Below are 27,966 nucleotides of genomic sequence, written 5' to 3' on the forward strand. Positions count from 1 at the left end.
TTAGTATTGTTAGAAAATTGATGTTTTTGAAATGTAAATATATATTGTATAAATATAAAATATATAAAAATATATTGGACGTCCTGGTTGTCACCGAAGTTTATGGCTAAATATAGGGCTGACCGATATAACGTTATCAGATGAGATTGTTATGCGCATCTCGTCAGTAAAGCACATAACATAAAGTGCATTCATTGATTAGTAAATCGCCATCAGCTGCTTTCAGATGGAGCGGCGATACTACAGAGCCGTAGTTCACTAACAAGCTGGGCCGTGATAATGAAGGGTAAATTGCCCAGCTTGTCAGTGATGAACTACAGCTCTGTGTAGTAAATGCCGCTCCATCTGAAAGCAGCTGATGACGAACGGACACGCAGCGCCAGGGTGGTGGGGAGGAGGGGGCATGGTACGACCGTTTGATTGACACATTTTCTGTCCAATGATTCTAGATGGTCTTGAAAATGATCGGCTGGAGTTTTTCGAGTCCTGCCCGTTCCACAGATGATTAAATTGCTTAATTTTCATTTCAGTGCTTCTAATTTACAGCCAGTAAGTGGGTTAGGAATAGGATTTCAAGTTATTTTGAAAAAATGGTCAAAAAAGAAAATCACATACCCCACCTTTAAGAGAGAGATTCAACTTTATTGTCATTGTGCAGAGCCAATGAAATGCACTTGTTTTCAAAAATCCCATCTAAGCTGGGGTCAAAGCACAGGGTCAGCCATGAAACAGCGCCCCTGGAGCAGATAGGGTCAAGGGCCTTGCTCAAGGGCCCAACTGTGGTATCTTGACGGTGCTGGGGCTTGAACCCCCGACCTTTCGGTCAGTAACCCAGAGCCTTAACAGCTGAGCTACCGCTGAGCTACCATTATTGATGCAGTAATATCAATTAATAATCAATACAATGCAGTCGATAAACTTCTGACTTCCAGCTACAAACTAAACATTAACATGATTAGATATGGTCACAGATAAGCCTATAATACATGAGAGGAGGGTAGAGAGAGGTTTGTGTGTGTGTGTGTGTGTGTGTGTAAGGAGAGAAGTAGTGCACAAAATGGCGAGCATGGCTATCATGGAGAGTGCGTCATGTGATGTTTCCGGCCAGAGAATATAGCCTCGAATGTGGGGGGGAGACTGGTTAATGGCTTCTGCCCGTTTAACATTTCTGCTGGTACGATAACTTAGGGACAAAACTGCGCTCTATCGCCAAGTTATCTGCTTGCCAAATGTGTGTGGGGGTATGTTTGTGAGGGGTCGTGTGTGTGTGTGTGGTTAGTATGAGAGATAGAATGGTGATGGCACCGAAGCTGATTTAGCGATTGTGGGAGAAATGGAAATGCACAAACAGCCCAATGTTCCCCAATTCTGGAAACAGTAAGTTACAGTAGTACCTTGAGTATTATTAGCAGCAATGAACAGACTCGGCGGTCCGTAACCTGTACAAGCAATAACCTTGTTACACAAGAATAACACATTATAATAATCTAACTCTGCCTAGACATCAACCTCTTACTTGAGTCACGTGAGGATGTGGGTAGAATGTGTGTTCGTCCGTCGTTTGACTCTGACTCGGTTTCTCGAAGCTCAGAAAGACTACACCAGGGAGCAGCAGGGATGCAACTAGACGTGGCAAATACTGTCGCTGGAAGCAAGGCTTAGGAGGAAGCTCCGGGGTTTTATACTCTCGATGACATCATGGTTAAGGGATGTATTCTGTCGTGCACTTCATCCAATAGGAGTTGAGAGTTCGATCCTTCAGAATTTCACACCTAGGTGTAAAGTGAGCAAGGCTTGATGGGATCTGTAGTCTGTTTGACTCCCTTTGCTTGATCAGGCTTTATGATTGTGTGAAGGCCTGCATTTGTCTCCTTTCTAAGCACATGAGGCCCAACAGCATCTAAAGTAAACAATTGCTGGTTACCACTTTTTTCTGTGTAAAGTGCTCCAAATCAGTGTTGTTTTAGTTAGGTTAGGATGCTCCCTAAAAGGCAGCAAACTATGTACTCAAAAGACAGCAAGGCAGCTCACTTGGTTTATAACACATCTCTGTAGCCACAATGAAATGGAACTTGCGATAGCTCATGCTAGTCAGAGTGCAATAGCTCCTTTTTGCTGCTTTTAATGACCTGTGTGCATTTCATTTTGCAGCTAGAGTCTGAAATGAAGGCCCAGCATGCGAAAAGGATGATTGGAATAATGGTTTTGACATGGTGAGTCATCCACATTTATTAGTGTTACATGTTCCTACTCGCATTTGTGTTGTTTCGTTTTTTTTGTCTGTTATTTCTTTTAGTTTCTAGGTGGTGTGGTGAAAAGATTATCCGCCCCTATTTCTAAGATTTCAGACATCACAGAGGGATTCGGTATAAAACCATGAAGTTAATGGCAGATGCCCTCTTCGCTTCTTGTTTGGCTCTCATCTTTCTCTGGCGTCCTCCCTAATGGCAAAAACACTTGCTTTGTTCCTAGGATTGGAACATAATGGCTCACCTGCTACATTACTTTAATTTATGTAAGCAGATAGGGATTTATATGTATTTATTTATTAGCATCTTTTCCCTTTTCCCCTGTCTTCGGCAGCAAGATCTTTTGAGGAGAACAGGGGTAGTTCTAAGTTAAACATACTAATTTCTTTGATTAAAATTGTGAAATCTTTGTGATTTATCATATGTGTTAGGCCATTCTCTTTAGGTGATTATAAAAGAATGAGCAAAGGGGTTGGCCGTAACAATTAGTTAAGGTTTTAATGATCCTCCACAGGACACCATTATCTTTGCCAGTCCTCATCACAATAATATTCCTAGTGGCATGAGAGGATAATTTACCATCTTACTAATTCAACTAAACATAGCAAGGCAAGGAATGCTTTATTCAAGCTCTGTGATAAGCCAAGACATGGAATGTCCATGTTAAATCATGTTGCTGGAGAATGGGGTAATACATGTGCAATGTAGCCTGTCCAAGGCTACAGAGACAGGTTGAAAGACTTCAAATTTTACAGGAGGCAATCTTCTCCCACTCGTGGCGTTGCATTTATCTCAGTCATCCTCTCTCCCGCACTTCTGTACATGCTGCTGCTGTTAGCTGCTTATTGCTGTTCTCTCAGCAGGACCCAATAACCGTTCTTGTTTGTTTAACTCCGCTATTCTGCTTTGGTCTTTTTCCATTAAATGGAGGCTCGTCAAATGAAAGCACACTTCAGAGGATGGGCAGAGGGGTTCTGTAGCAGCTGATAGCGGCAGTCACTTCCTCTAGAACTGCAGGGACTCTCAAACGCCTCTTAGGTGCTGAATAGTCTAAGCAACCCTGCAGGGTTCTGGTTTACATTAAGCATATCACCCCATCCCCCCATAACCCAGGAGTCAATATCTCTTCCCTCCCTTTTCTTTTTTGGCACCACTTTTTTCCTCCATTCATGCCAAGATGTATTGCATATGGCTCATGTTAACATCTGAACTGTTAAAGGAATAGTTCACCCAAAAAGGATAATTCTCTCATCATTTACTCTCCATTATACCATCTCAAACTGGTATAACTTTCTTTCTTCTGTAGAACACAAACATATTTTAATGTAGATATGATGTGAATATATCTATACAATGTAAGTCAATGACGTCCAACACTTCCAAGCTCCAAAGAGGACATAAAGGCAGCATAAAGGAAATCTAGTGGTTTAATACGTCTTCTGAAGTGATGCGATGCGATCGATTTTGGGTGAGAACAGACCAAAATGTAACTCCTTTTTCACTATAAATCTTGACATCTGCATTTTCCTAGGCATGATCATGATTTGATGTGTTATTACACTTTTACGCTTGATGCTTGTGCAGAGCGCTACACACCCCCTATGCAAATGCATCAAGCACGAGGAAGTGAAATCCTGCAAATTATCAGAATTACGTATTTAAAATACAAGTAACTGTATTCCACTACAGTTACAATTTAAATAATTGGTCATTAGAATACAGGATACAGTAGACCAAATTTTTGATTACTGAAAAGATTACTTTGCAATTTATTGTCATTTGTTTAATTTAATATTTAGTCCTTTCAGATGGAAAACATTTATACATATAAATGATGTAATCCAAAGTGCATTTGAACAGTGGTGAAACACTTTCTTATGATGTGTTACATTCATACGAGCAGACAGAGAAGTAAGTTTGAAGTGGTAGCTAAACCAAATCAGATTGTTATAGATGCACACAGGACATACTCAATGACAGCCAAGAAGAACTGTGTCAGCAGCTCCTGTGGCAGGTTGAACTTCCTCAGCTGGTGAAGGAAGTACAACCTCTGCTGAGCCTTCTTCACAATGGAGCCTATAAGTGTGTCCCACTTGAAGTCCTGAGAGATGGTAGAGCCTAGGAACATGATTGTGAATCATGATTGTGATTGCATCTAGGAGGCTTTACATTTTGGTCTGTTGTCACCTAAAACTGATCGTATCACCTCAGAAGACATAGATTGAACCGAGCCTTCATGTCCTTTTTAAGAGCTTGGAAGTGCTGGACCCCATTGACTTGCATTGTACAGATATCTTCACATAATATCTCCATCAAAATAACTTTGTTCATGTTCAACAGAAAATCATACGAGTTTGAGTAAATTATGAGAAACTTTTCATTTTTGGGTAGATTATTATTCTGAACCTATCCAAAAACACTCATTTTAGAGGTCTACATGAGCATTAAGCTGAAGTCCAATCTTGGCCTGTAAATTAGACTATCACCTGACCCAAAAGGTATTATCAAATTGTAAGACTGAACAAGAAACTCTTATCTCTAATCTTATCTCACATTATAAGAGCTGCCGGTATGCAAGAATAGCTGCCGGTACTGTGACGTCATTTTCCTTCATTGCAATTTTGCATACAGGTGAATACTGGCCCACTTCAAGCACTGGAGACACTTGAGAACCAATGGCTTTTGGTGTAATTGACATCAAACCTGAATTCAGAAGTAAATTATATACACAAGTCATATAGATTACTTCATATAGATTACTTCTATTTTTGCTGCCCTTTTTGGAGTCATATGGAGCTGATCAGCGTTTGTTTACATCATATGGAAAAGAGCAGCTGGAACATACTTCAAAATATCAAAACTCTTTTGTGTTCCACAGAACAAAGAAAGCCATATGGGTTTGAAATGACACAAGGGTAAGAAAACCGTGACAGAATTTTCATTCATGGATGAACTATTCTTTTACAACATGGGTCTTCAACAGGGGGACCGTGACCCCCAGGGGGTCTGCGGTGGTACCGCAGGGGGTCTGAAAATTATTGTTTGATCCACCATTGGTGGCACTCACTCGCATGTGAGCGACAGCGAGAAACAGGAGTATCAATTATCAACATGTTGAAGTCCTTCACAGTGGCATGCCAAATTTAAAGTGTGACTAAACAGTGCTAGTCAGCAGAAGCATGCAGCCCGGACAAACCCTTCACACAACCACTGCTCATCACAAGCCGTTCCAAGCGCGACACACATCAGGTTTAGCAGCGATGCAGTGGAGGGTCGTGTGAGTAAACATGTCTGTTTTGTGTTGGTCACGCTGTGCGGTTGAGCAGAGAACAACATGCTTTTAGAAAACTAGCGTACTGGCCTGGTGTAAATAAACTGCTAACGCTGAAATTATCAAGCTGGCATACACAGTCCTTAACGTTCCACACACACAAGACGATGACTCTTAAATCAACATAAATAAAGGTGTACTCAGTCATTGTTTTCCTCATTACAAATTACTCAATTAAATCAACAGTAATTAAAAAATATATGTATAAAATCAATCACTCACATGAGATGAAAATTCAATTTTAGTAACATAATAAAATAGCCTGACCAGCTATGACAAGGCTGGGCGACCAGCTAAAATCAGCTTATCTTTTCAGCGGGGCAGCATTTAATTATTATGCAATGCAAACATCATTAAATATACATACAATAATATGGAGCCTACCATCCATGTTTTTATAGGCATAAAATGCAAAACTCAATTTTATACAGTATGTAACGGGGTACCGGATCCATCTCTCTACCCACCAAGGGGTCCTTGGCCTGAAAATGGTTGAAGACCACTGCTTTACAATATATAGTAAAACATTTTAAAATATATTTAAATGCAAACGCTGATGCAAACCCTAAGTTATACATGAAAACTAACATAAACCTGGCCTGGAACCCCAGCAGACCTCTAACTCACCCAACCAAGGCTAAAGTGCTTTGACAGAGGAATGATAGTATTCAGCGTAATTTAAAGTGGGCTGCATTCCCTATTCGTAATTCAAAAAGAAATTTGTGTCTTCTGGTCGCCAAAGACTGAGCTCATGAACATTTGTGTTTACTGCACCACATTCAACAGCAAAACCATGAAAGTGATGTTCAGTTGACAAACATTTGCCTGACACCATTGGAGCCTGATCCTAGGGATGACGAGCATTCTGCTCAACGTTTATTGTACGTATGGGAGGGACTCAAAGCCAGCTGGTTTAAATGTGAGAGTCAAACAGCAGCTAATGCTGACAATGTGCTTTGGTAAGAAGATAATTGAAAAGCATTTTTCCTGACACATACATCGAATGGCCTTCATCTCATGACTGTTCTTTAAAGCCAACATGCTTGATTTAGCTTTCCATAAAAACAAAGGAGTACAAGAAGCTGCCTGTGCAAGCCAGCCAAAGGTTTCTGCCAGCCCATTCTCCACAGAGAGGTCTTCTCAGGCGCAGGCCAACATGGAGTTTAATGGACTTATTTGGCTCATTAGCACTCTAGCAGTGCTGCCCGTATTCATGCAGAGATGAAGTAGACACGGTGCGCACAAACACACACACATTTCCATACATCAATATTCAGTTCCATCACTCTCTCATCTCCTGTCCCGTTTCTTTCTTACTAACATTAATTTGCCCTACAAAGCCAAAACACAGTAACTATACCAACTCTGAAACTGAGAAAATGATCTCTTATAAAATGATCTCACTCGGTTTTCTCTGAATCTGAGCACAGTTGAGCCAAACCTGTCTGTCAAAGGACAGTTCATAATCTAAGTGACCCGATTTTGGTCATAACTAAATTTTGACAAAATGTGTAGTGGCATTCCAGGGCAGTAATATCAAGTGCACACCACAAGACTGAAGCTTGCCGTTTTGCGCACATTTATCAGACTCAAGGCTTGTTTTCTGTTTTGTTGGTTCGTGTTTTACACACCAATGTGCAGACTAATACAATATTTTTCCTCCCCAACTGTAGCTACGATCCTGCAAATCATGCTCACACAGCTTTATTTTTGACAAAATGTCAACAAAATCATGGCGGAGGGGCTTGCGGTCGTTTTAGTAATTATATGCACAGATTTGGAAAAGAGGTGGGTTAGGGTGATGTGAGCAGAAGTTTGATTATATTTTTTGGACCTTGTTTACCACTCTCTTGTGCAATTTCATTGGATGCTGGTTGCTGATGACTGATCAACCAGATTTCAAACCAGTTTGAAATTTGTGGTAGCATCCTAAACAAGACTGCAATCTGGGTCTTTTTTGTCATAGACATAATGGGTAATTCACTACAACATAATTTTTTTTCATCATTTGTACATCATTTACTAACACTCATGTTGTTCCAAACCTAAATTACTTACTTTATTATTCATTTAATACAGGCGGTCGGCTAGGAGCCCCTTCTCCCCTCGCAGGCGGCAACCAATTCCTCCGCTTCCAGGGCGGCCGAGCTCCTCTGTCCCCTGGAAGACAGCCATGGCTGCTCCGTTGGGGTGGATGGTAGCGGCGAGAGCTCCACTACGGCGTATCCCTCCTCCTTCCCGGGTCTTTGGAACCAGTGTAAAGCAGTTCAATGGAAAGGAGGTGGTGAGAACCGGCTTGACAATATAAATAATAGTTTAATTGTAAACTGAACCAAAAAGACACAAACATAAACACACGATGGTCAGCTGCTCGTAAACGCTCTCTCTCTCTCTCTCTCTCTCTCTCTCTCTCTCGCACCACCGTCCGCAGTCGGCCTTTAGAATCACAACCCAGCCCCACCCTCCGCCCTGTCACAATCCCTTTTATGGACAAAAAGTGCTATTGGATGTTTTTCAATGAACGTTTGCCATGGACAATTGACCCAAGTGTGGCGAACTGGATTAATTTGGCGATCGCGTTTTCATAACAAAGGTATGAAGTCCCGTTTTGATATTGCATGTTTTCATTGTACTCTTGGCACAAATAACTAAATTGCTGTTTCTGGAGCATTGCTATCGTGAAACAGAGATCGGATATCAACGTTGAACCATTAGACCTTTGAAAAGATGGGACTGTGTTGCGAGCTCCGACACAACACTGCAGTTTATTGTTTATTTTGTTTACAGTTTTTTGTTATTTTGTCTTGGATGTTGTCTGCCTTATTGTATACAACAGACAAATGATTTTGGACATAGGTTCTGCAATTGCACACCGAAAACTGGACTTCAAATTCCTCAGTGCCGAACCACTGTTGCCGACCTGCACCAGCGGAGCCCTTTGTCTGGGCTGCCCGGCCGCAGGAACGCAGAAGGAAAATGGGAAAAAGAGCCGCCATACTCATCAGAGTAAGACGTCGTGCAAATCGACCGCCGCAACCCAGTATACTACTGGCAAATGTTTAGTCTCTGGACAACAAGCTCTGCGAGCTGAGAGCGCAGATCTCTTTCCAACGAGAGATGAGGGATTGCTGCATTATCTGCCTTACAGAAACCTGGATGTCTGCAGAGATTCCAGACTTGGCCATCGAACCTGCGGGTTTCTCCATGCACCAAGCGGAAAGTAGTTTCAGTAGTTCAGAAAGACCTCTCAGGTAAAAGCAGAGGTGGTGGTGTATGATTTATGATCAACAAATCATGGTGTGATCAGAGGAAAGTCTTTCTGCTCTCCTGATCTGGAATATCTCATGCTTCTGTGTCGACCATTCTGGCTACCGAGGGAATACACAGTGGTCATTATCACAGCTGTGTACATCCCCCCACAAGCCGACACAGACCGGGCACTCAAGGAACTGTATGGGAGCATAAGTGAGCAGGAAACCACGCACCCTGAGGCCACATTCATTGTTACCGGAGACTTTAACAAAGCCAATTATAAAATACCAAAATACCACCAACACATCAGCTTCAACACAAGAGGGGACCGGGTTTTGGATCATTGCCATTCTCCTTCCGGAATGGCTACAAATCCCTCCGCCGCCCACTATTTGGCAAATCAGACCACTCTTCTGTTCTGCTTCTGCCCGCTTACAGGCAGAAACTGAAACAGTAAGCACCCACCCTCAGAACGATCCAGTGCTGGTCGTACCAATCAGACTCTATGCTACAAGACCACGCGGACTGGGAGATGTTCCGGTCCACCTCTGATGGCGACATTGAGTTTTACGCTGATAGCGTAATGTGTTTCATCAGGAAGTGCGTAGAGGACGTTGTTCCAACCAAAACAATACGGATCTACCCCAACCAGAAACCATGGTTTAATGGCGATGTTAGCGGACCTCCGCTTTTAATTCTGGGAATGCGGAGGAGCATAAACAAGCTAGTTATGCCCTCCGTAACACATCAGAGAAGCCAAACGCCAGTACAGGCACAAAATTGAAGGAGAGTTCAACACCACCGACTCTAGAAGTATGTGGCAGGGAATTAACATCATCACAGACTACAAAGGGAATAAAAACTCAGCCGTGAACACCGCTGCCTCTCTCCCGGATGAGCTTAATACATTTTATGCTCATTTCAAGGACAATAACACCGCCCTCGCTGAGAGAGTACTCGCGGCCGAAGCTACAGATGATGGTTCATTCTCCGTCTCTGTTGCGGATGTAACCTGATCCTTCCGACGGGTGAACATCCGCAAAGTCACGGGTCCAGACGGCATTCCGGGCCGCGTCATCAGAGCGTGCGCGAGCCAACTGGCTGGTGATTTTACGGACATTTTCAACCTGTCCCTCTCCTTGTCTGCAGTCCCCACATGCTTCAAAACATCCACCATTGTCCCCGTACAAAAGCAATCAAAAATCACTTGCTTAAATGACTGGCGTCCTGTTGCTCTGACCCCCATCATCAGCAAATGCTTTGAGAGGCTAATCTGTGATCACACCTGCTCTGTGCTGCCCACCTCTCTGGACCCATTGCAGTTTGCCTACCGCAACAACCTCTCCACTGATGATGCCATTGCATCTACAATACACACTGCTCTCTCCTACCTGGAAAAAAAGCACACATACAGCTCAGCATTCAACACCATAGTGCCCTCCAAGCTTGATGTGAAACTCCGGGCTCTGGACTTAAACAGCAAACTGTGCAGCTGGATCCTGGACTTCCTGTCTGGAAGACGTCAGGTGGTTAGACTGGGCAGTAACATCTCATCACTGACCCTCAACAATGGAGCCTTGCAGTGCGGTGTTCTCAGCCCACTCCTGTATTCCCTGTACACACATGATTGTGTGGCAACACATAGCTCCAATGCCATCGTTAAGTTTTCTGATGATACGACTGTGGTAGGTCTGATCACTGACAATGATGAAACAGCCTACAGAGAGGAGGTGCACACTCTGACACGCTGGTATCAGGAGCACAACCTCTCCCTCAACATCAGTAAAACCAAGGAGCTTGTAGTGGACTTCAGGAAGAAAGACAGAGAACACAGCCCCTTCACCATTAATGGAGGAGCACTGGTGGAGAGAGTCAGCAGCTTCAAGTTCCTCGGTGTCCACATTACTGAGGAACTCACATGGTCCATCCACACTGAGGCCGTTGTGAAGAAGGCTCACCAGTGCCTCTTCTTCCTGAGATGGCTGAGGAAGTTTGGAATGAACCACCAAATCCTCACGCGGTTCTACACCAGTACTGTAGAGAGCATCCTGACTGGCTGCATCACCGCCTGGTACCGCAATATCAGCGCCCACAACCGCTATGCCCTGCAAAGGGTGGGGCGAACTGCCAGACACATCATCGGAGGTGAGCTTCCCTCCCTCCAGGACATATATAACAGGCGGTGTGTGAAAAAAGCTGGGAGGATCACCAGACACTCCACCCACCTTAGTCATGTGCTGCTCTCACTGCTACCATCAGGCAGGCGGTATCACAGCATCAGGACCCACACCATTGGACTACATGACAGCTTCTTCCACCAAGCAATCAGACATTTTAACACTTGATGTCTCACGATCAATAATCAGCACTGCACTTTATTAATCTTATATCTCACACTGGACTGTCAAATATATTCTCCACAATACAACTACTGTATATATATATTTTTTATTTTTATTGTATGTGTATTCTATATTGTGTGTGTTGTTTAGTGTACATTGTATATTATTATTGTGTTGTGTAATAATGTGTACATTTGATATGTAAATTGTGTTGTGTAAATATGTTGTTTATTGTAATTGGTATATGTCTCGTCACTGTCATGACTGCTATGTTGCTCGGAACTGCACACACGACTTTCACCTACTGTTGCACTTGTGTAAATGGTAGTGTGACAATAAAGTGAAGTGAGTGAGATGTATAATTTGTTAACATTCATTACATTTATAGACTGTAAATTATATATTAAATGTAACCACGTCACCACCGCATGTGGGGAATTGAGTATCAACAGGTTAAAACCTCAAAAGGCAACACGTTTCAGTCTTGCAGTGTGCACTTTGTTTAAAAAAGTATATAACATACAAGAGCTCAGGAATATAGAGCTGGATATCTACGTGTAATATGCTATATGCTATAGACTTTTCCACATGAGTGAATGCAAGCGAGTAAACAACTAGGGCCTAAGAGAGATAGTGGCACTTAATAACACATGGAGGAACAGACGTCCTAATGACAATACACCAGGAGATCACAGAAACACAAGACAGATAGCTCATAAAAACAGGGACACAGCCATATCTATTGTTCAGCAGTGAGCTTATGAATCCCCGCAGGTGGACATGCTGCAGATATTGAAGACACTTACTCATTGCCAAAGCCACAATAACTCTTGTGGTGACTTGCATGGACAGGCCTGTGTGAGTACTACTTTGAAGAGCTATAGCAATACTATTGAGTTCTAAGTACATTAAGAGAAAAGCTCCAGAGAATAACACAATCAATGTTTGCCAAACGAGTGTGAAAGTCTGTGTTTGACACTGCAGAGGACCTAGTAACAGCTGGACCTATTGTTGTTAGTGGCAGACAAGACTCAGTGTTTAGTTATAACAATAGAAAAGTATGAGCACGCATACTTGCTTGTATATTAGTGGTTAAGTGTATAGGCTAGCCATGGATGTTTGTGTGTTTGCATGTGTTTTCCAAAGCTGTTTGAATTTTGTTCAAGCGATATAGTGTGAATATAGATGGTGAAGGTGGGGGGTAAATCAATATTTTAGAGTATTGTGATATTTTATCTCACAATACAGTATTGATATTTTCACATCAAGAATCAATATTTTTAGTTATATTTTTTACGTTAATATTTGTGGCAAAACAGAATTACCCCCATTCCCCTAACGCAACCACTGTCATTTACAAGCACCTCAAAAGATACAACACACTCTGGACGTGCAAGATACACATGAATCTGTATTACTTTTTGTCATACTTCTGAAATTTTGCCCAATCTTTTTAAATGAATTTGACTGATACATTATTAGTGTTTTAATCATAGACGAATCAGTTGCTATGTTTACATGTACACCAATACTTAGATTATTACAATAATCAGAGTGTAAAGAATAATCAGATTAAGATGTTTACATGATTTGGACAAACTTTTTCAATCTCACTTTCATGCTACTTGCCATTACTCTGATAATTTGCTGAAAAATTTAGTTTGAATGTTTTTTTTATTTGTATAAATAAAAATGTATAACAAAAAACAACTTGCTGTATAAGTATCTTTAATTACAGCTTGGCATAAGGAAAAGTAGTCAGTCAGTTTTGAGTTCGAGAGTCTTTATGAATGATTGATTAAAATAACTGGTTCATAAGAGTCATTTTTGACTACACTGGATTCACTAAAAAGAGCCGGTTCATAAGAATAATTTGTTTGTCGGAATACTCTGGTTTCTCTGGCTGTTTTGATTCACTAAAAGGAATCGGTTCATAAGAGTCAAGTGTTTGTGAATAGGACTTCACTGTGCATGTTGGTTGTTGTTGTGTACCGCACGCGGTGACAAACTCAATAGAAAGATGTTTCCTTTCCATTATTTTGCGGTATATGGTGTCTTTTATCTCACCAACATTCAATTCAGACTGTAAATGGGCATTCAACACTTGGGAAAATATGTTTTCTTTTACTGTAGGCCTGTAAATTCTACAAGAAACTTACGTTTCATGTTAAGTCGAGAAATAAGTGCCCTACGCATTGCTCTGCAATCGTGGGGCGGGGGAGGGTGAGCGATGCGAGCGTGGGGGTTGTCGTGATGCGAGCATGAAGCTATCATCTGTGTTCCGCAACTGCTTTCGGGTCCTTGAATAGCATAAAACGTGCGAGTATGGGCAACCTGTGGAGTTTCTGGTGACCCCCTAGGTTAAGATGGTGCCCCCTAGGGAGTTCGTGCCCAACGCAGGCTGCGTAGTATGCGTGCAGGGAGCGACATAACTGATTATATTGTATCACAAGATCCCTGCTGATTCCAACCCCTAATAGATGCCTTGCCTTTCAGAATGTCTCCATTCTGAGGGGCAACAAGGTGACAATACTAGTGTCAGAGCAAGTGGGCCGCGCATACACGCTCACACACACTCAAAGATGGATTGCCAGCAACACGTTCTGAGAAGACCTGTTATCACTTAAATCAACACTCATTGAAAAGTGTTTGCCCAAACAGATTTTTCAGGCTTGCTTTCTCTTGGCACTCTGTCCTTCTTGTCAATATAATACAGTTTCTTACTTTATTCAGCACTACCCTTTTACAGTAACCAATATGTCATTAATCCCAGCCATGGCATTTCTATCTCAGCCTAATGTGAGCCAGTTAGTATCTCTGGCAGGTCTGTGTGTATATGTGTGTGTTTACATATACAGTGGGCAAACATCCAAAATAGATTGCTTCACTGCACTAAGGTCAGGGGAGGACAAGGCTAACATCCATACAACTATAATATGCCACTTGATGGATGTCTTTCACAGAAAAGTACAGTACATATAGGAGAAGTTTCACTTTAGAGCTTCAGGGGGCAAAAATTGGGAGGACCAAAAGTAAAATGAGAAGCAGTCTATGTATCACAAAATTGTGCATGTTTACATGTGTAAATGCACATAGGCGGTATAAATGTATTTTCACAGGAATCACAATTGCAGGAAAACAATGTATTACATAACTGTCACGCACAACCAGCAGAAAACAAAATGTGCGCTGATTGTCACGACAGCAGTAAAGTACTTGTATTCATTATATTCACATACTCAAAAGCATGATAAAACAATGCCCCTCTCTTCAAATTTCCCCCTGCTTGATCTGAACCCAATTATTGTCACCAATTTTTGATAATTGATGCGTTACCTCTTGAGAGTAAATCTTGATTGATTGTGCTGGGCAGCAATCAAAGGGTCATTTGAATAACCCAAACTGCAGTCTTGTACATTAAGAGCAGGCCTGTTTGAATGCAGATGAGAGTGCTGGGTTCACCGTACTACCTCAGACCCACAGGAGTGGGGGCCAGCCATGTTATCTCTGGTCACTAAGCCACTGAAATGGGGAGGAGTCGTAGGAAGCTATTTTTGCAAGCTTAACCAATGCTGTTAGAGGATCTATCAAGAGTAATTTGCCTCACAAAGGTTAGCGCAGCCAGGGGCAGAGGCAACATCACAGGCAAAAGCCTGTAACAGCAGTGACTCACTGTGGTCCACATTTTCCTGCTGGCTTCACAGAACGCCATGTACTCACCACCTCAAAAACACGCTGCCATAGAGAGATAAACTAGAAGCAAAATTTGATTGATTTTGTACAACACTGGATATTAATACTTCGCTTTACTAAATGTTGCATGGTTTCGCAGGCTTAGACATTAAAAGAGCAACAAATAGAATGTTCTTAAACATAGGGCACTTTTCATGAAAGTGGTTCTTCACAACTTATTTTAAACGCATTAGAGGCCCATATTTTTTTTTTTGGTGAGAACTAATATATATTTTAGACAAACTCTAACATACATTTTTTTAATTCACTTAGAATGAAAAGTACCTGGTTTTAAAGACATCATGGGCTCTATAAATTGCAATGTGCAATTTTTGTGCCAGCACAAATCTAAACTGGGCACGAGTGGGAGTGTTTGCGCTATCAGAGGGAGTATGCGCACAAACTGTGGGTGTATTACATGATAATGAAGTGGCGCAAAATTAAATTGCTATTATCTTGAGAAAGAGGTAATTGCGCTAAGATGTTTCAAAAGCACATCTTAATGTATCTCAGCACAAGTTTAGAGATTCCAGTAACAGGTGGTAATAAAGTTAATATTAAAACTCTGAAAATACAGTGGAACATCAAATTATGTCCATGACGATCACTGTTGTTGCCGTTTAAATGTAACAAATATTTGTATTAAACTATCTTTAGGTCAAGGTTTTTTATTTATTTATTATTATTATGTTTATAATGTATATACAAATTTATTCATGACTAATTTATATTGTTATTTTTCCACCTGTTGTCGTAGAGTGATTTTTAAGTCACTGCAAAAGGGGTGGTGGAAAAATTTGGAGTAAAAGAGATTTGGTGTTGTTATTGTTTTTTGATTGGTGTGGGTTTTTTTGGACAACTTCATTTTGATTATATTTTTGTTTTGTTTGAAGTGTAATTTGAATTTAGAAATATTTTTGGTTTCTTTTTTTCGTGTTTCATTTAATTTATAAAAGTTTTCAAAATCAAAACTGAACCACAGAAGTGAAGTGCATTCTGATACAATCACTGTTAATTCTAGTCATGATTTGTGTGTCAGTAGATGAAAAAGATTAATAATACTTGCATTCTCTATAATTTAACAGAGTGTGATCCATGGTCCTGACAAGAACCACATTTTCCATGCTTATAAAAGGAGCATGTTACTGTCATAGAAATATGCCTGATATTCAACAGTTAATGCACAAAATAAAGTAAGTCCATTCTATTTTTCTAATTCACTTATATATAGTCCATTTACACAACCTATTTCTTATGAATGTGATGACTTTTTGTTTATATAGGTGACAGGAAATTAAATATATAATAGGATGCAGATGGTGCGGGAGAAGAATTTTAATATGCACATGACACAGCCAGTTAGCGCTTTGCACGTGCAATTTCAAACCCACTTGCGCTTAGACGTAGTGCATGCTTGCACGAAAATACCAAAACTTCATGACCATGCCCATTGACTTTGCACTGACTTATGGCATAGCGGTGCGATTAGGGCTAGCACTCTTATATGTCTGTATCCCCACATAAAATACAGATTTTGGCCTGTCCCACCTCAAAGTTATTGACCTTCTCCACTGTATCTTGACAGAATTTAAATCATAAAACAATGTCTTAATTTTGACATAATATACTGAATTAATATTGTATTAGCCAGTATTTGAATTTCTACTACTACTTTCTAATTTCTTCTGTATTTAGTGCCAGTAGTCAAAGTCCACAGAGGGCATACTGTATTTTCAACAACTCCTTCTGTCTTACAATACAAATAAAGTGAGAAACATGGAATAACAAGATCCCAGAGTTTCCTTCTACCAACTTATACCCAGAATCCAGACCCGCTAAAACAATTTAAACATATATATTTCCCAAGAAAGAAGACACTACTTTCTTGTCATCGTTTTCATTCATGTAACATCATCTTGATGGAATTTTCGTCACATCCCCCTCATAAGTCTTTACACAAGATGTGTAGGAGCTCATGTCAGCAGCAATAAATGAAAATGGTGAAAGCATATCTGACTGATATACTGAATGGGCTTTAACACAAATAAACATTCATTATTAATCTCTTCAGTTCATTTAAATTGCACAAAAAAAAAAGCAATTCTGCTAGTGTATAGATAAAAACAATGTTTTTCAACAATGTTCTGCAAAGTGCTGACAAGTTTCTTCCATTACCACTGCCATAACAAATGAAGTCCACCATCGCCTTGTGTATTACCCCAACCCTTTGTTCCATGTCTAACAGCCCTTTCAACTTTTAAAAGGCAAAAACTCATGACTAGGCCCGAGTGGCAGTATAAGAGTGCTTATGAGGTCATATGTTCATATCTCAACGAGCCAGTCTCATTGTCTTTATGCAGGTATAAGCCTTTGCGTGTCCACTGGTGCATGGATGTTTGAAACATGTTTGAGATGCCACATGATGAGCAGGCAGAATCTAATGCTTTTCGTATTTGTATTTCTCAAAAGCCTTTGTGAATTGGGGAATGAAAAGGAGGATGAGGAGGAAGGAAAGCAGAGTTGAGGATGGGGGAAGGTATGGAGAAGGCCTATCTCACAGACGGGAGCGACTGGTTTCCAAGGAGATGTGTGTGCGTGATGAGAGTGTATGAGACAGGCTTTGCTTGGGTGCACACTTGGAAGGAAGAGTCCCTCTTCATCACTCCTGCTTTGCTCCCCCCAACACCTCAGTTCCCAGGTCATAATTTATTCTGAGCATGGCCAAACAGTTCCCCTGAGATCCACCTGCACTTGGGGCGATACTGCATTAATCTTATACCTCCATTCAGCATACCAGGGTTAAATTCCACCAGAGTGCTTCCTTATTATTACATACATAAACAATAATGCATCTCTCTATGATGACATGCCATATATATTTAAAGGAATATCTGTGTTCAATACAAGTTAGGCTCAATCAAAAGCATTTATGGCATAATTTTGATTACCTTAAAAATTTATTATGACTCGTTTCTCCTTTTCTTTCAAAAAAGCAAAACTCGAGGTTACATTAAGGCACTTACAATGGAAGTGAATAAAGTCAATGTTTAGAGAGTTTAAAAATAGAAATGTGAAGCTTATAATTTTATAAAAGCACTAACATTAATTATTCTGTTAAAAGTATGTATTATTTGAGCTATTAAGTTGTTGGGGTTTCGTGTTTACAGCGTTACGTCTTCATGGCAACAAAGTTGTAAAATTGGACAGAACTTGACACTGCAAATGTCAGTAAGTGATTTTATCACACAAAAAACTTGTTAATATGCATACTGTTTACTTTTGAAAATATTGACACATTGAGTATTTTTAAACGGTGATTATATTTAACATTTTCAGATTGGCCCCATTCACTAATATTGTAAGTGTCTCACTGTGACCCAGATAATATCTTTTTTTTTTTTTTTTTAAGAAAACGAGGGACGAGTCGAAATTAACGTTTGTGGTAATCAACATTGTGCCACAAATGCTGTTGATTGAGCTAAACTTGTATTGAACCCGGAATATTCCTTTAAAGGGATGGTTCAGCTAAAAATGAAAATTCTGCCATCATTTACTTATCCTCTTGTTTTAAACCTGTTTAACTTTCTCTCTGTGGTGAAGCACAAAAGGAGACGTTAGGCAGAATATAAGCCTCAGTTGCTTTTCAATTTCATTTATAAAAATAAAGACACAGTGAAAGTGAATGGTGACTGAGACTAACATTCTTCCAAATGTCTCCTTGTTGGGTTCCACTGTTTTGGAAAAACATAAAGGTGCTTACATTATTTATATTATTTTCATTTTTGGCTGAAAGTCATGCCTTTTGGCAACTACGTATCAAGGAAAAAGCTGAATAAAATATAATAGTGATAAAAAAAGATGTGAGTCGGAGTTGAAATGGGACGGAAAGCAATTAATCACATCCTCACACTGATCGTGTTATTCAAATGAATTATAATGGTCCGATACCATGTTTGCTAAAAACATATGAAGGTACCATCAGTCTTTGCCATTTAAATTGCAATTACATGGCAGGGATCATGATCTTATTGCCCATCAAATCCAACTCACACTTACACTCACACTTACAGTATTTACAGCTTTTCCAGGAAGTCTCGATCAGTAGTGCTGTTGAGACCTCCTGCAGAGTCATTTACATATTGGCACACAGAGATGTACTTGAACTTTTCCCTGGGCATTTAACAGACCTGACTGCTGGACATGAAAGGATGCTGAATTTGTAAGGTACTGTGACCTGAAATTTTTCACAAACACACTCCCTTCTTGTACTAAGGCCTCACTCATAGATATCCAGCAATATGCACTTTCAGTCCTCACCTTTACAGTCTTTTACAGTCAAAACCGTTAGCATCCAAAATGCCTTTTGACACATGATGCAAACAGCACATTTAATACACTACTCAAAGTCCCCATGAAATTGGTTTACAAGCAAAGAATCATTTTTTTTCTGTACAGACGCATTTCCTTTTGAAACAGAAAGTTGGGGTGGGACGTATCGAAGGGCTCGTCCCTTTTTTTAAATAGCCAATAACGTTTACGTCACAGCTGTTAACCATGATTTTCTACTTGTTATTGCTAGTAGAAAGGAGGTAGTATTCGTCTAATGAATATTATGTGACTGAGGCGACATTTCTGATTTCCGAAGTGAAATGTCTTCGGATAGCAATTTTCCACCAACATGGTTTGGGGGTGGGCTCCTGGGCCGGTGTTAATTCTCTAACTGTTCCTTACTTTTCCTCCACAGATAAGATAGTTTAAATAAGCCCCAAAAGCTTGCTGGTCTCTACACACCGATTATCTCAGGTGGGCAGGATAATGTTTTGTCACCAGGTGAAGTTTTCAAAAAAACAACAGTAGTTATGTTCAATGTTGGATTGAATTTCTCTGTGTGTTTAAATATGTCCTCAAAAACAAAAGATAAATTTGTATACAAATACTGTGATGCACCATGTTTGTTTATGGGCAAGTGAGATAGTCACGTAAATCTACCACATAGCCACGTAACCGTAACGCCACCGTTCGGGATTCAAGTCAGTGGAAAAGCACAGCCGGTTTGCGATAGGCTCTAGATTGTACCAGCCACAGGCCAGCTGAGCACAGTCTCGGTACGAGAACCATCGCAATTTCAGTGGAAAAGGGTTGAGTGGTGTAAACAGAGTAAACAATAAAACTGCCTTTCTACCCTAAACCTTAAACAACAACCTAATCGATGGTGGTTTAAAAAAATGCATTTGCTGAAACAACCACATCATTTTGTGGTGCTTTTTGTCTCATGTCATCTTGCATGCTCCTCAAGACTCATATACTCGATTAAGCTTGTAAATGCAGTTGGTTTTGTAATACAAACAATAAAATTAAATGTATTAACTTACAAGTCATGTGCTATAGTAAACTGTTTAGAAGTCATAAGATATTATTGTGTGAAGAACAGTAATTTTGTGAAAAGTAATTTTTTATTAACTGACAAACAATTTTACCAATTTGTGTGAAAGTGAATTAACAAAATTGTTATTGTAGTGCCTTTAGTGTTAATTTCCCTATGAAACTGCTGTGATACGTACAAAACGACAAAAAATAGTTTTTTGGTCAATAATTTTGCAAGTGCAAGATGCGTCATCCAGATGAGTTTTTCCAGATGAGAAAGACTGTCAATTTTAAATGAGTAAAACAGCTAAGAAATAACTGTCCACTTTTAGGAGGACACAAACATATCAATAAACTCAAAGCTAACAAACATGGAGGATAAGACACAAAACAGAAAAAGAAATAACAAAATAATGGGGTCTTTAAAAAAAATGCACAGGGACCAAATCTCTCAAGAACAATATGCATAAACATGCATCAAGACTAAATAATTAAATTACATTTAGAGGCAAAGCAAAGCTGTCATGCATGGGGGAAAATGTTGAAGGTAATGAGTGGCAGTAGAACAGCACACTTTTGAAGGTTATATTCAGGGTGGCTGGTCATGCATACTAGAGTCTTGTCTAACAGAAAGCCTAATTATGACCTTCCTTAAAGATGTATGTATGGACAGGCATAGACCACAACTCAGAATGATAGGTTTATACATATGTTGATAGATCAATCCCTCATTTATACAAAGCAAATAATTCATGTGAATCTTTTTTTTTACCTAAAGTGGATCAAATGTGGTTGTGGGTATCTGTTGCACTGGGTGACAGTGACATACACTTCAATTAAATTAATACTGAAAAGTCAATCACTGGATTTGTGTAATCTGCCATGGCCACATCTATTGGATTGCACCCATCCCTTTCAATTAAAAATGAGGATCTTCCCATCACACTGCAGTCATGTCACCTCACTGAGTTCCCTGGGGCAGGAGATTAATCAAAGTTTGAAAAGACATTATGAAGTACATTATTCCACTCCCAGTCAAGCGATGTCAGAGCTGCCCAAATCTAAACGGCATGGAATTAGAATGAAACTGTCTAGAGGACAAAGACAAGGAAAGAGGGTAAAAAAGATAAGAAAAAAGAGGAGAAGTGAGGAAGAAGATAAGCAAGAGTAACGAGCCATCATCATGTTTTTGAGTAGGATGTACTATACATTTGAATTACAAGTGTATGTTTCAAATGGTTCTGTAACAACTGTCAAACTCTATAGGGTATTTTGCTAAAAAAAAAAACATAGAGTATGCTGTATGTAAGTCTTTAGGCTGCTATTATGAATTGGCTTTGATTTCCCTTGTATTTCCTTTAAAACCCCATTGGACAACAGACAGGTGACAATTGTTCTGAGCACCTTTACTGACAGATTGAAAATATTGTCTGAAGGCAATGTTCTCTTAAATTTGAAGGCAATGTAAAAAGTGGTAATCTGCAATTGTTTCCTTAAGAAGCTAATTCTACCTAACATAACCCTTAAAATTATTATTTTTTTTTTTTGGTGTAACCTGATGTATTCAGGTTTATTCAGTGATGTTAAATAATATTTTTGACTAGAACAAAATCAGTTAATTTAGCTGCTACCACATTTTTATTTTAAAGGAATATTTCGGGTTCAATCCAAGTTAAGATCAATCGACAGCATTTCTGGCATTAGGTTGATAACCACTAAAATTCATTCTTGAATCCCTCCTTTTCTATAAAAAATAAAAAATCTACATTACAGTTAGGCACTTACTATAAATGTGAATGGGCCCAATTTTTGGAGGGTTTAAAAGGAAGAAATGTGAATCTGATAATTTTATAAAAGCACCTACATTCATTCTTCAGATAAAACCTGTGTCATTGTTTGAGCTGTAAAGTTGCTAAAATAGTCTTAGGTTTAAAAAAAAGTGGTAAAATTGGCTATAACATCACACAAAAAAGGTTTTTAAGTGATTTTATCACACTAAAATCATGTTAACATGCATATTGTTTACATCTGGTGGCTATTCTTGTGAAACTGTGAGTATTTTGATGTTTACAGATCGGTCCCATTCATTTCCATTGTAAGTGCCTCACTATGACCCAGGGTTTTATTTTGTATTTTTTTTATGAGAAGGAGGGATGCACTGAAATTAATTTTGAGTGGTAATCAACATTATGCAACAAAGGTTGACGATTGGGCTTAACTTGTATTGAACCCGGAATGTTCCTTTAACATTTGTTTTTCAATGTATAGTTTAATTCTGTCCTTTATTAATCTGGCAGGTTTATTCTTGTTTTTCGTCTTGTAATTATTATTCTGGTACAGGCACTGGATGCACATTGTGTCAAATTAAGCATTCTGTAATGGCAATACTGACAGATTTATACTTTGCAGAAAAGCTTTTTTTTTATTTTTTATTTTTTTATTGAACTGTAATAAAAGGTTATCAATATGACTGCCCAGTTTATTTTGGTTTGACAAGTGAGTAATTGGACAATTTGGCCCTGATCTATTGGTTATATGACAGCTGCAATCATCTTGCTGCTTATTAAAAAGATTGGAGGAGAGCTTCAAAAAGCTTCATCAGTCAAGTCAACATTTAATGAACTATTTAAACAGTTAAGATTGATTTATGTATTGCAGTGTAGAGGTTGTGTCACATTAAATGTTCAACGGTTCAAGCATCAGTTAGATGGGCAAAGCTATTAGTTAATGAATAGCTACAGAACACATTCAATACATACAAAAATAAAATATAGTCAATATATGTTTTGTTTTACCACATGATCACATACTGTAAGTTAAACTTGCAGCCTGCATGCCATCATGCACTTTTAAATGCACACGAGTTGTTCTTCTTACCCTCTAGGCAGCAGGTTCTCCACAGCCCTGAATGTGTCATGACTTCCTCATTCTTCCTGCTCGTCTCGTTCTCGTTATTACTTTTGACCCGGCACACTCCTCGTGAGTACAGCCAGTAGTCCGTTCCCACGGCGATAGTCATCAGGCTGAAAGCGGCGAAAGCGCCCACTGTCGTAATGAGCATCTGGACTCCTCTGTCACACATCAACATTTTGCCTCATTTCAGGATGGGGGGTAAAAACAAGATACTTAATGTCTCTCAAAAACCTACTAGCCTGCCTTGTGTGCGGACTCCACGCTCCAATCGACTTCAAAAGCCATTATTATGTGTTTGTTTATGGAGTCTCGAGACTGTTGCGGTCGCAGCTTCTCAAGTTCTCGAAAGCGTCCGTCAGTTCCAGTCTGAAGCCTTCTCACAATGTTTCCACCGCTAAAGCTGAGAGACAGGCATCCGCGGAAGAGAGAGTACGAGAGCTATTTGTTTCTCATTCTGTGTGTCGTGGAAAAAAAACTGGTATCGAAGAACAGTCTCTCTTTAGCATCACAGCATTTTACAATTGAGGTATTAGCTTGGTAGATTACACAGAATCCGATATATCGATATTGAAAAACCAGAACGGAACTGCCACTTCACAAAAATACGTTTTTTTTTTTAGAAAAACATTTTTGTTTGAAGAAACAGGTAATAAATTACAATGTATAAATGGAGAATAGGTATCAAAAATAATGTCCTTTGTTAATCCATCGGAAAATACCTTCCCTCTGCGAATGCGTCCAGTATTATCTTATAAAACACGAGAGAGGAGTAAATATTCCAATTCACGATCAGCTTGTTCAGTCCAAAATTTCCGTTGTGACCCGGTGAATCAAAGATACATCAATAAATAAATTAAAAAAATATGTTTTTATTTTTTATTATTTGATCACGGGAAGCAGCAATTTTATAAAGGCACCTATCAAAAGAGATCATTTAAATTAGCATAATCCCAGCACTTGTAACTGCCGTGCAGCGCTGCTGTCAACGGTGATGCTGGTCCCCGCAAATGTGGTTTATAGCAATGACAGCTCCCACGTTCCTCCCCGAATCCGCTCGTTTAAAACACCGCCCACAGAGGGAGCGGAGGGGGAGCGGCGCGCGCTGGCTGCTGTCCGTGGTGCTGAATGGACGAAGCCTCTCTTCTAATCTCTTGAGTTTCTCCCTGGCGCCGGCTGCACAGCGCCCCTGGCTCAACCAATGTTCTACTTAAGGCCTTCATATGCAAAGATATGGGCAAGCGATGCATGAAAAATAGGACCTTGGAGAACAGGCATGTATTTAAAGAGCCACCGACATTTTCAATGATTTCTTTCATGGGGACCCTCATAAAGCCATATCTGTGGAGTTTGACAGATCAGTAGATCCACGGGAGATATGTAGATGACATTACAACAAAAAAGGTTGCACGCTTTGCAATGTCTAAATCTCTTCCGCATCTCAAGCGTCCAATCAAGCTTATCTTGGATAATTGCGTGCAAATCTAACTGGCCATTATTAATACTATTTGACATAGTCTTTAGTAACGTGACAAAAATAAGCGAGGTCGTGCTTTAGTGCGCTTGTTCAGAGCATATTTTTGCACTTATTTCCAAGTTATGACCCTGCTACTATAGAAATTCTAATGGTTTCCAGTACGAATACCATTACGAGTCTAGCGTGTTTTGGGTCCTTTTCCATTAGGATTTAATGGTTTCCATTATTGGTACTGGTCTCTAATGGTATCCACTAGACCACTAGGGTTTCTATTGTTTTCTTAGCAGGGTGAGCGGATGAAAAACGCACGTGTCACACCTAATGTGGCACACCACCTCCTGCACTGTTTAAAGATCATATCTAAGTCTGCCTTCCACCATAACCGCTGTGTACCTCGAAAATGCCTTCTCACAGCACCTCCCTTCGTTTAGTGTGGCATATCAGTCTTCGTTGCCCCTAAACATATCCCACACATGCTCGGAAATTACATTTCTGTTTTTACTCTAGTATTTTTTTTCCCCCCACTTGTTTCTGATCGAGCATTGCGCGGGAAGCACCTTTATCCCTTAACCGCGCGATTCCTGCTCTCCTCCGAGAGAGCCCGGCGTAAGCTTTGAGGATGAAGTTATCCTATGAATATTGCTTTATAATTCAAATGCTCAGCTAGAAGGATAATAAGATACGGTACAAATTGAAGGAGTGCCGCATAAATCGTTGCCATAAAGCAGGATTTGGGTCTTGTCAGACTTACAAATTGCTCCCATCATATGAAATCAATGATACAATTCTAAAATCCATATAAAATGACATTACATAACAGGAATGATGTAGAGATTTTGTTCTTTTATATATATATATATATATATATATAAAAAGTACTTTTACTCAACAAAGTGGCATTCAACTGATCACAATGTATAGTCAGGACATTAATAACATGACAAATCGGGAGTCTGGCTAGTGGTAAAGACGCTGACTAACACCCCTGGTGTCGCGAATTTAAATTCAGGGCGTGCTGAGTGACTCCAGCCAGGTCTTCTAAGCAACCAAATTGGCGCAGTTGCTAGGGAGGGTAGGTAACCTCCTAGTGGTCGCTATAATGTGGTTCTCGCTCTCAGCGTAGCGCGTGGTGAGTTCTGCGTGAAGCCTCCACACGCGCTATGTCTCCGCGGTAACGCGCTCAACAGGTCACGTGATAAGATGCTTGGGTTGATGGTCTCAGACGCAGAGGCAACTGAGATTCATCCTCTGCCACCCGGATTGAGTCACTACACCACCATGAGGACTTAGAACACATTGGTAACTGGGCATTCCAAATTGGGGGAGAAAAAGGGGAGAATATAATCAAAAAATTTTTTAATAATAACATGAGAAATTTACATTTACAACAGTAAAGAAAAGACTCAGGGGTGCAGGCCTTATGGGAAGAATTGTAATGAAAAAGCCACTTTAGAAACAGAAAAACAAAAAGAAAAGAAACAGACATTGGACAACAGATATTTGGAAAACAGTGTTATGGATCTTAACGCTATTGAGCTTTTGTGGGATCAGCTAGACTGTAAGGTGTGTGAGAAGTGCCCAACAAGACAGCCACATCTATAGCAAGTGCTACAGGAAGTGTGGGGTGAAATGTCACCTGAGGATCTGGACAAACTGACAGCTGGAATGCCAAGGATGTATATATATACACACACACACACATATACATATATACTGTATATACACATCCAGAGTAATGCCAAGGATGTGTATATACAGTATATATGTATATGTGTGTGTGTGTATATATATACATCCTTGGCATTTCAGCTGTCAGTTTGTCCAGATACTATATTTATAATATATATATATATATATATATATATATACACACACACTCACACACTCACGCTACATGCACACACACACACACACACACATGTTGTGTTTCCATGTTTTATGGGGACTTTCCATAGACATAATGGTTTTATACTGTACAAACTTTATATTCTATCCCTAAACCTAACTCTACCCCTAAACCTAACCCTCACAGAAAACTTTCTGCATTTTACATTTTAAAAACATAATTTAGTATGATTTATAAGCTGTTTTCCTCATGGGGACCGACAAAATGTCCCCACAAGGTCAAAAATTTCGGGTTTTACTATCCTTATGGGGACATTTGGTCCCCACAAAGTGATAAATACACGCTCACACACACACACACACACACACACACACACACACACACTCTTATATATACATATATACTTATACATATATAGCTACAATGTGGTAATAATTTTTAAAGCAGTCCAATAAACAGCCGAGTCTCTGAGGTTTTCCACCCACCCCTGTCACGCATCAACCCAGAGTAACATTGCAATAACAAGACATCCAGTTTTTGAAATGAATCAATTTATTCACCATGTGCCATATCCTGTGAAGTGATTACGATAACTCATCTGTTCACATTCCTCTTTAACCTCTCATTCACAGTGGTTCCCCACAGAGGCACTGGGCTTGATTGATCTGGCACTGTATGAATGCCAGTGAATGAGCTACAGATTGTCTTTAAATGGGGATGTGGGTTTTTATGTTAGAGGGACCAGTGCCGTGAAGTTCAGTTCACATAGCTGTGTCATTTGCTGATGGAGGTGGAAAGCAGCAAGTTTGCTCAGCTATAAGAGATTATTGATGACAGAGAATCACAAAGATTCAGTTCCCTCAGCACTAAAGATAACAAATCTGACAGGAAAAAAAACCCTGATATGGGTGAACATTATAATTTATCATTTGACGAATTCCCTTATTTGTGCATGTTTTTCATACATTCATCGACTACTTTATTAGGTACACTTGTACACCTTATTCATGAAATTATCTAATCAGCCAGTCCTGTTGCAGCAGTATAATGCATAAAATCAGGCATATCTAGGCATATATTGCCCATTTTTTGTCTGCAGCCATTTGCATACAGTGAGGACTCCTAGGATTTCAATCTCAGAGGGGCTCATCCCCCAATGACACTATAAATTGTGCGCATTTAATGCATTGCACTCCCAGATAGTGTTTTATTTTTTAAACTGTTTACATAATTCAAGCTAGCCAGCTAATATTCATTCAGACTATTATAATTTACTATAATAAATATGTATAAAGTTTAAAAAAATAACCTGAACCACTTAAAGAATATAGATAAACCATACATTATTGTAAATGTCAAATAAGGACATTTTTGTTCTCCAGTTATAGAAAAAAAAAACCACACAAATCAATATTTTCGCAACTTGTGAAAGTGATATACAACACAAGAAAAACCTGTAACTA

At 39.7% G+C, this 27,966-nt stretch overlaps 1 protein-coding gene across 2 annotated transcripts in view; it reads right to left on the bottom strand.

Annotated features, from left to right (window-relative positions):
• Positions 1–23,735, bottom strand: part of LOC127653175 (voltage-dependent calcium channel gamma-3 subunit-like) — a 61,560-nt gene extending 37,825 nt beyond the window's left edge. The window contains exons 1-2 of one of the 2 annotated variants that reach the window (XM_052139751.1): positions 23,419–23,735; positions 23,148–23,341 (exon numbers count right to left, since the gene is read on the bottom strand). In XM_052139751.1, the coding sequence (XP_051995711.1) occupies positions 23,148–23,331 (184 nt within the window). In that variant the 5' untranslated portion in view covers positions 23,332–23,341; positions 23,419–23,735. Of the gene's footprint in view, positions 1–23,147 lie in introns of both variants that reach the window. The other variant, XM_052139750.1, reaches the window with a different exon arrangement.
• Between the last annotated feature and the right edge of the window lie 4,231 nt (positions 23,736–27,966).

This window comes from Xyrauchen texanus, chromosome 12 (genome assembly GCF_025860055.1).
Source record: "Xyrauchen texanus isolate HMW12.3.18 chromosome 12, RBS_HiC_50CHRs, whole genome shotgun sequence".
NCBI lineage: Eukaryota > Metazoa > Chordata > Actinopteri > Cypriniformes > Catostomidae > Xyrauchen > Xyrauchen texanus.